The sequence below is a fragment of the Rousettus aegyptiacus genome, unplaced genomic scaffold, assembly GCF_014176215.1.
Source record: "Rousettus aegyptiacus isolate mRouAeg1 unplaced genomic scaffold, mRouAeg1.p scaffold_m13_p_3, whole genome shotgun sequence".
Classification (NCBI taxonomy): domain Eukaryota; kingdom Metazoa; phylum Chordata; class Mammalia; order Chiroptera; family Pteropodidae; genus Rousettus; species Rousettus aegyptiacus.
In genome coordinates this window covers 116,208,982-116,217,807 of record NW_023416306.1, presented here as the reverse complement: position 1 = coordinate 116,217,807, position 8,826 = coordinate 116,208,982, and the positions used below count along the sequence as shown (strand labels likewise).

At 37.4% G+C, this 8,826-nt stretch overlaps 1 protein-coding gene across 3 annotated transcripts; it reads left to right on the top strand.

Annotated features, from left to right (window-relative positions):
* Nucleotides 1-42: 42 nt before the first annotated feature.
* LRRC57 (leucine rich repeat containing 57) lies at nt 43-8,755 on the top strand. Of its 3 annotated transcripts, XM_016144929.2 has the most exons (6): nt 52-92; nt 341-446; nt 553-691; nt 1,228-1,496; nt 3,508-3,693; nt 4,183-8,755. In XM_016144929.2, exons 2-6 carry the CDS (start codon nt 363-365, stop codon nt 4,222-4,224), a joined length of 720 nt encoding a protein of 239 aa, XP_016000415.1. In that variant the 5' UTR covers nt 52-92; nt 341-362; the 3' UTR covers nt 4,225-8,755. The 3 variants fall into 3 exon arrangements, with proteins under 3 accessions (XP_016000416.2, XP_036094164.1, XP_016000415.1); XM_016144930.2 differs by lacking the exon at nt 4,183-8,755 and having other exon boundaries at nt 43-249; nt 3,508-4,138; XM_036238271.1 differs by lacking the exon at nt 4,183-8,755 and having other exon boundaries at nt 44-92; nt 3,508-4,138.
* Nucleotides 8,756-8,826: the final 71 nt, after the last annotated feature.

The window sequence follows — 8,826 nt, the reverse complement described above, 5'->3', positions numbered from 1 at the left end:
AGATCGATGACGTCAGAGGGCGTTTCCGCCGGGGCGGAAGCCCGCGGAGCGCCTCCCCGGCTAGCGCGGGTCCCGGGTGTCACCGGTAGGAGGCGAGTCCGAGTCTCCCTGATCCTAGCGGCGATCCCCGAGGCTCCTAGTGTCGTCTAGCCTCAGGAGTGCCGGGACCTTAGTGGTCAGGCTGTCTATTCTCCCCTTTCTTCCTTGCCACTCTTGGGCTGGCCCTCAAGATCCAGGGATCTGCAGGAGGTGACAGCTAGATTATGAGACCCAGGCGGGAGGCCGATGGGGTGACTGGGTTCCTGGACCCAGAGCTAACAGCTGCACTTCCTTTCCGCAGGGACCCGAGCCGCGGAGCTAAGATGGGAAACAGTGCCCTTCGCGCTCATGTAGAAACCGCGCAGAAAACTGGTGTTTTTCAGCTTAAGGACCGTGGACTGACCGAGGTGAGACTGGGAGGGTCCCGACCAGGGAATTTAAAGGGAGAGGGACAGCGGGGGAGGTGTAGTTAATCGGTGAGGAATTCTCCGCGCTGTGAATCCCTTTCTCCAGTTCCCTTCAGAGTTGCAGAAGCTGACGAGCAATCTCAGGACCATCGACTTGTCCAACAACAAGATCGAGAGCCTACCGCCTATGATTATAGGGAAGTTCACTCTGCTGAAGAGCCTCTCCTTGAACAACAACAAACTGAGTATGGGTTTTGCGCCTGGGAAGCTTTTACTATTGATCAGCTGTTAAGGGTGGTGTTCTCTTACAAGCTGATCTTTGTTGTTGTTATGAAACCGTTCAGAGAGCTCTAGACGCAGCAAAATGTCAGAGTCCTTGAAGCTTTCTCTCGTAATTACATCTACAAGCCTCCTCTGGTGGTATAATGATTGGTACTGGGATAATTTGGACTTGAAACGGAAGACCGTCTTTGGGATGTAAACAGACCTAATTTTGCTAATTGGGAAGGGAGAATGGGATAGGTAGTGGTCTTCCAAATCCCACAAAATTGCTGTCAGATTGTGTGGAGGCCACTTTACAAAAGTAGTCCATGATACACATAAATGCTTTCCTGTATTTTGATGGCACCTTCACCTTCTAAAGACTATTGGTAAAAATGCAATACTTAAAAAAATGGCACATGTGGGAATTCTGTGTGTATTAACAAGAGGCATAGCAGGCTGCCAGTTTTTGTAAACTTGCCATGCAGATTCAGGTTTTTACATTTTTTTTCTTTGCCAGCTGTTCTTCCTGATGAGTTATGCAATCTGAAAAAACTAGAGACGCTTAGCCTGAACAACAATCACTTGAGAGAGCTGCCATCTACCTTTGGGCAACTGTCTGCCCTCAAGACCCTGAGCCTCTCTGGGAACCAGCTGCGAGCACTACCACCCCAACTTTGTAGCCTACGGCACCTGGATGTGGTGGATCTCTCCAAGAACCAGATTCGGAGCATACCTGACATAGTGGGGGAGCTGCAAGTCATCGAACTCAACCTCAACCAGAACCAGGTCTAGAGCTTAAGCGTTTTTTTTTCCTATGGTACATATATGGGTTTACAGTCTTCTGAATAACTAGTTATGGAGCTGGGTATCAGAAGCTAGTGAGAGGTATATTCTATGGGTTGGACTAATTTCAACGCCCAAAGTGCCATGGAGTTACTTAAGACATTGGGTATTTGTTGTGCAGGTTTTTGTGTTTTTTTTGGAGGGTGGGATGGACAATGGGTAAGATAATTTCAAAAATTAAATTACTGTCTCACAAACCTCAGAGTTCTTCAGATCCTCTTCAAACATGCCTCTAGCCATCTAGCAGAGAGTTATGTCAGGAAGAGTGGGAAAGAGGCTTTAAACTGATAGTTTCTGAGTTGGACATCAAAGGTAATTCAGTTGTCCTATTTTTGACATCTTTGTCAAGTATGTGTCCTACTTTTGCTGAAAAACTGTCAGTAATAGGATTTCTGGAGATAGCCCATTTCATTGTTGGGCAGCCTTGATTTTAATATTTGAAATGTTTCCATTACTTTGGAAGCTCTTTGGTTAATTATGTGTCTGGAGAAACAATCGTTGGTTGACATAAGGCACAGATGATGAAAAGTTCAATATAGTAATAAGACTGCTAAGTGGCCTTTAGTTTTTCTAGTGTCTAGGGTTCTAGGTCTGTAGTCTGATACAATAACTATTAGCCACATGTGGCCATTAAAATTCTTTTAATTAAAAAAACTCATGTCCAGTTGCCACTAGCCATATCTTAAGTGCTCAAAAGCCCTATGTAGCTAGGAGCTACCATACTGAACATTCCAATCACTGCATAAAGCTTCACTGGGACAAAACTGTTTTAGCTTGTAGAGACCTTACATTATGATGAAATTGTCTTTGTTCGAGGAGATTGGCGTCATCTTTTCCTTAAGTGGATATTCTTGTTTTTGAGTTTTGGGGAAAAAATTGTGAATATTTGGAAAAAACTTGGAAACAATTAGTAAGCAACAAGTTATTAGTTACTCCACATTCACCTATGTTAATGCCTTTATCAGTGGGTCTCAGATTTTAGTGTGCATCAAAATAACCAGGAGAGCTTGTTAAGAGCTCACTGGACCCCCACCCTTAGTGTTTCTGATTCAGTAGATCTGGGGTGGGGTCTGATAATTTGCATTTCTAACAAGTTCCCAGGTGATGGTCTGAGATGATACCAGGTGGCATAAATATAATTTAGTGACTTTGAGCATTTAATGGGCAAAAGAGGTGAATGAATTAAATAAAGATAACTGCTTGGTATTGAGCTTGAGGGCCTGCAAGAGTGGTGCTATTGAGAATAGACACGCTGAGTTGATTATGATGGCACATCATCAAAATGGAAATGTTGCACTAAAAATTGGAGACATAGGAGTGGAAGAGAGATGAGAGGTTTGAATGTAGATACAGATTTTGAGGTCTTAACAGAAATGAAAGCTTTAAGAATTAATGAGCTTTTTAGTAGAACATTTATTAAGAAGATCAAATATCAAGTATTAGGGACTACTGCTTGAAAATGTCCCTAGGAATAAGGGAAGCAAAAAATCAGGAAAAACTCAAAAGATAGGAAGAAAATCCCAATACTTAGATACAATAGGGAGTTTCAAGGAAGGGATAGATGGTACAATCAAACATTTATGTACACATAAAAGACTGGCAGTAAACGTACCAAACTCTTTGTGGTGGTGGACTACAGGTAACTTTTTTTCTTTAAACTTGTGTGATTCTCAAATTTTCTATTACAAGCAGCGCTTTTATTATCAGAAAATTTAATTTCCAAAAAGCCACTGGTGACCTTCAGAAAGCCAGGGTTTTTTTTCAAAAAAAGTGGAGGAGTAACAGAAGCTAGATGACACAGGCTTCTGGAATGAGTAGGTAGTGAGAAAATGGAGGCGGTAAAAGAACTAGGACAAATAGTGAAGTAAAGCTTTTTTTTTGTTTTAATTTAGTAAAAAATAACTATTACACTGCTTATGCTTTTTTCCTATCATTCTTTTTTGTTGTTCAATAGATCTCTCATGTCTCAGTAAAGATATCTTGCTGTCCTCGCCTTAAAGTTCTTCGTCTGGAAGAGAACTGCCTTGAGCTCAGCATGCTTCCACAAAGCATCCTTAGTGATTCCCAGATCTGTCTGCTTGCTGTGGAAGGCAACCTTTTTGAAATAAAGAAACTTCGAGAACTAGAAGGCTATGATAAGGTATGTATGAGTGTACTTCTGCATCTCTATAGTCTCTGCTCCAGGGAAAAGAACAGTGAAGTAACCCACATGAATGTTTATAGCTATAGGCTGTATGTATAATCCTGTTTATCAATAGGATTTGTTCCCCATTTTCAAGGTGGGTTCTAAAAATCAGCCAATTCTTATGCCAAGATGTTCAAGATGTATTGGTACAAATTCTTGTACTATACCAAGATGACTTTTTCTCTTGGCAGTATATTGTAAAGCATCTTTGTCTTTTGATAGGTTTCCTATTAAAATATAAAAAATATTAAAAAGACCCCAAAACTATTTGCCTTAAATGCATTTAGAATAGGTAGATTGTGTAGGAAATGAGTGACCACATCCAATGAAAAGCTAAATGAAAAAAAAGTCATATAAAAACCCAAGTCCCAAACAGGCTTGTTGTAGTTGTTCATGCCAACATACCACACACCCACCCACCCATATTTCTTTCATGATTTTTAGTACATGGAGAGGTTCACGGCCACCAAGAAGAAGTTTGCATGATGTTCTCCAGGAGTATGGGAATCCTTATGAGACATGGATTTGGAACCTGTTGCAAAATGGCGGAATCAGAGGCTCATGTTGTTGTCAAGGATATCTGCAGTAAGGAGCCAATACTCTAGAAGATTGTATTTCATTTGAATCTTCTTCCTTTCCAGGCCTTATCTCAAATAAGCTAAAAGGAATCAAGAGACAGGAAGTTCTCCATTTTGAGTCATGGATAGGGCAATGGGACAATGTTGATCTTCAAAATCACCATTAGTTTGGCTTTAAGAAACCGGTAGCTAGTTACTATTTATACAGTGAGGGGATACTGCCTGGTAATAGCTCAATACCACAACTTGAAATTTCATGTTTAGTTTCAATGTGTGAGCTTTCATAAAGTCAGCTGCCATTCCACCTCTGTGTTAACATTTCACATTTTTATGAAATTTGAATAATTTGTGAGAGGCTGCTAATAGTTAATAAGGATTTGTGATTTTATTCCAGTCTATCAGTTTGACTGCAGTATTTATACTTGGAATTTAGGATGTATATAAATATGTGACTGTCCTGATTAAAAGTGTACTTTGTTAGAGAAGCACCAATACAACACTAAGAGATGTTCCCCAAGGCTGCAGTAGCAAATTCTTTACTATTGCAGGTGCCTTATCAGTAGAGGGCTCTGAAGAGCTAAAACCATATATGCAAAACTTGTAAGATACAAGGGGTTTTAATAATCAAGATTTTCCTGAAGCCTTGTTAGAAATAATGTTTTATTTCTGGTATTCCTTTTTCCTTTTTGTATTTATAACTCTACTTATCAAATTACCTATCGAAAAAACTACTAAAATATTTTGACACCTATGTTTACGAAGTTTATTCTCTGAATAAGAGAATATACTAAATAAAGAATTTTTAATAAACTTTGGCTGGAAGAAAGGTTAATCCATTAAAAGAAGAGAGGGAGAACTTTAACCTGTAAATGGCCCTTTATTTGAAAGTAAACTGATTTTGAAGAAATGTTTCGTGTTTGGGTTGCATGAATACTGCAATGCCTTCGTGAGAATGATAAACATTTTGTGGTCCTGGAACCAAGCTTACTAGGAAAAACTGAAAGGTACAAAGATAGATGGTTTCAGACTGTTACTGACAAGAGCATTTAGAAAGCTACTACTCTGTCATTCTCTCAAGTTTTGTCTTAGCTAAGGAGCTATCATGTACCATGTATTGACAGTTTTCTTTTTACAAACCTAGTTTAACCTTTAAGTCCAGAGGTCGTAAGAGCCTAGTATTTAATCTATATGAGGAAGTCTCTGTGATCTTAAATCTGGTCTAGGTATTCTTTTTCCCATGTTTTCTGTTTCTCAATTTGGGGGTAGAGGAGAACAAGAGTACCAGTTTACCATCGTTTTTTTTTTTTTTTTTTTAAATAAACTAATCTTTAATTAAGCTTCCTGATCTACTGACTGAACAATCAATATTTCTCTAAATATTTTATCAGTAGTTATCAACTACTAAATAAGAACTTATAAATTAAACTTAAATGTCCATGGCCATTTATTTATTAGAATTTTAAAAATCTCCACCCCTATGACAATCAGTGACTATCTTTCACAACTTGGACCCAGCCTTATTTCCTGATACTCTTTTTCATTTGCCTGTCTAATTAGTCATACAAGATTATTCTGCTCCTTAGACCCAAAGTGCAATGTCTCCTTTAACTGCTTTATATTGTTTGCTCAGTCAGAAATGTCCACTCTTACAAACATAACACATTCCTTCCCTATGTCTAAGCCCCTAAGTCTAAGCCGAATTAACTGCTCCTCCATCTGTTACAAGAGCACTTCTCACATTCTGTATTAATCTGTTTCTTGCTAGATTGAGAGTAACCGAAGGGCAGGAACTATCTAAAGTAATATGCCCAAAGTTATAATACACAAGTATTTAGACTTAATTATAAGCTAACCAAGTAGGTTGACTTGTGGTCTGAAGACCCACTTTCTAGTGGCCACCAGCCCTAAGTCACCTACATTCTTTCAGAGCTTGGTTGGAAGTCAATGTGGAATAGTAAGATCACAGGCTGTGAAGTCAGAAAGATCCTGGTTTGAATCCAAAATGTGTCATTTACTAGCTTTATGACTTTGAGCAATTTATTCTCAACTATAATATGGGCAATACCTTCTACTTCTCAGGTATATTATGAGGATATGGTGAAAAGATAAGATAAAAAGTATTGAGCACAGTTCCCATGACAGAGTAAGCACTCAATAAATGATGCCATTGTTTTATCTGTCAAGGTATTAACAGATAAAATAGCAAATTGTACAGAAAGGAAGGCTTAAAGCAGACACCAAGTTAAAAAGAATAAGGACTTGGATATCAATTTGCAAAATATAAATCTGACTAGAAATGTAATTGGGATAACTTAAAATTTTAGTAAGAGTAAACTAAAGAAACTAATTCTAAGTACAAGTGAGTACAGGATGTCTGGGAAGTAGACATTTAAGTTTAAGGGGATATTCATAATCCACACATGGCATGAAAAGATGTAGAGTTGAAGTAGTAATAAAGAGTGAATTAAAACTGAAGGAAGAAAAAAATAGGCACAACTACAGGGGATAAAGATCATTGTCATTATTAAGACTAGAAACTTGAAGAGGGAACTTACTGTCAAAAGAAATCAAGTTCGGGGGCTGTGGGATACTGTTTAACTCCTTAGTTATAGGTTAGTATTATGCTCAACGTCATACAACTAGTAAATGACTGAACCAAAATTTGAACTCTGGTGGTCAGACTGCAAAGCTGTGCTAACCACTTTACAACCTTTCAGAAGTAATGGAAACAAGTTTCCAAACAATGTTAACAAGAGAAATCAGAAAAGGCTTTATGTCAACAGCTTCTACTTCTAATATATTATGGGCCTAATTGCTATGGCCTCATCTCTCTTCTTTCTTAGTTGCACAATCTTGGAAAAAGTTTGTAACCTGAGATCCATAGATGGGCTTTCAAGACCCATTTATGTGATTCAAGTTTGTGTATCTGTTTCTCTGGGGAGATAGGCTGTTTTTTTTTTTCATTGAATTCACAAAGGGATCCTTGCTCCCAAAAGTGTTCCACTCTAGAGAGAATGCAGCTATCATTTATTAAGCTCTTAAAATTGCTGGGCGCTGCTCTAAGTGCTTTCTATGCATTACCTAATCCCCACAAGGAAACAGTCACTCAATCAGCAAATGGCAGAACTAGAGTGTAAATCCAGATAATATTGTGTGTCTAAGGTAATACTTCTAACCAATTATAATATAGAGGTGGCATACTGGCATTCTCAAAATTATTTCCTTTAGCCATAACAATGTTAAAAATTTTTGTTTAATGCTTTTAGGAAGAGCATTTAGGTATAACACAATCCCTAGTGTTTTCAATCTTCTTACTTTATACATATACTATCACCTGCCAAAACGATTCCTTTTGGCATGGAGCATTTCTATTACAGAGGGCCTAATTAAATCTCACTTTTTTCCTCTTCAACCTTCGAAAATTCTCATGTCAACTGTATCTTCTCAAGTGGGTTGTAGTTCTCTCTCATAAATATTATCCTTTCAGTCACTAATATCTTTAAGCTCAAATGAATAAAAAACTAGTAGTGATTAAAATGAACCTCATGACAAATCATAAAAAGTCCTTTCAGTATTTCAAATTAAAATGGGAATGATACTAAAGGCAGCTTTCTGCTGGAGTGCTTCTTACTTTATGAACCTTTGCTTTACTCAATTTGTTAAATAAAAGCTGATGAAATTATTGCCCCCCAACCCAAAACAGTCACAGGAACACACTTACCTATTTGAAAGAACGATTCCATTAGTTACAAAATTTAATTTTAAGAATCAAGGTGGTTATTGGTCAAACCAATCACATTAATAGCTTTGAAATGTACAAGGTGCTAGCTTTAAAATAAAGGTGACAAATACCAATCAGATTTTTATAACACTGTTCAGGATCTAAATCAACGTGATTCTGAACTTGGTTTACAAGGCTACAGAGGCTAAGTACACAAGGCTATGAGAATGACAGTGCAATGATCAATAATGAAACCAAAGGTGTAATTTTCCAGATCACTTTTAGTTTAACTTTTAGTTTAGAATTCTAGCTTTTTGAAAGTCTAAGTCTACATAAAACTGAAGGCAATCTAACAATTTTTCTACCTGAGATCAAAACAAGTTTCTTTTTTTCTATCTAAACATAATTCTTGGCATTGAGGTAAATCTGAATTCATGTGATATATTTTGTCAAACTTTTTCAAAAAATTTTAAGCCCTTCAGAGAGAAATTCTCATGTTACACATACATATTTACATATTTTTTTCTTGAAAGACTAATGACAAATTTATGAGGTTAAAAGGCTTGTAATGGAACCATGATAATATGAAAATAAAAAGCCATTAACTTATACAAAGTGTTCCTGTATGGTGCAATATGAAATGTAATCACAGAATCTATATACATATATGAAACACCAAGAGTTCAGGAATTAATCTCACTTAAAAAAAAAAAAAAAACTTATTCCATTCTTTTTTGAAGCAGAGGTCGCAAAGTTGTGACGTATAACAAAAATATTGTATATAAAAGC

Bases quoted from the DNA above. Each gene is read 5' to 3' on its own strand.
- LRRC57 (XM_016144930.2), top strand. From the start codon at position 363: ATGGGAAACAGTGCCCTTCGCGCTCATGTAGAAACCGCGCAGAAAACT. The intron at 692-1,227 runs GTATGGGTTTTG...TTTCTTTGCCAG, and splicing joins CTTGAACAACAACAAACTGA to CTGTTCTTCCTGATGAGTTA. The intron at 1,497-3,507 runs GTCTAGAGCTTA...GTTGTTCAATAG, and splicing joins TCAACCTCAACCAGAACCAG to ATCTCTCATGTCTCAGTAAA.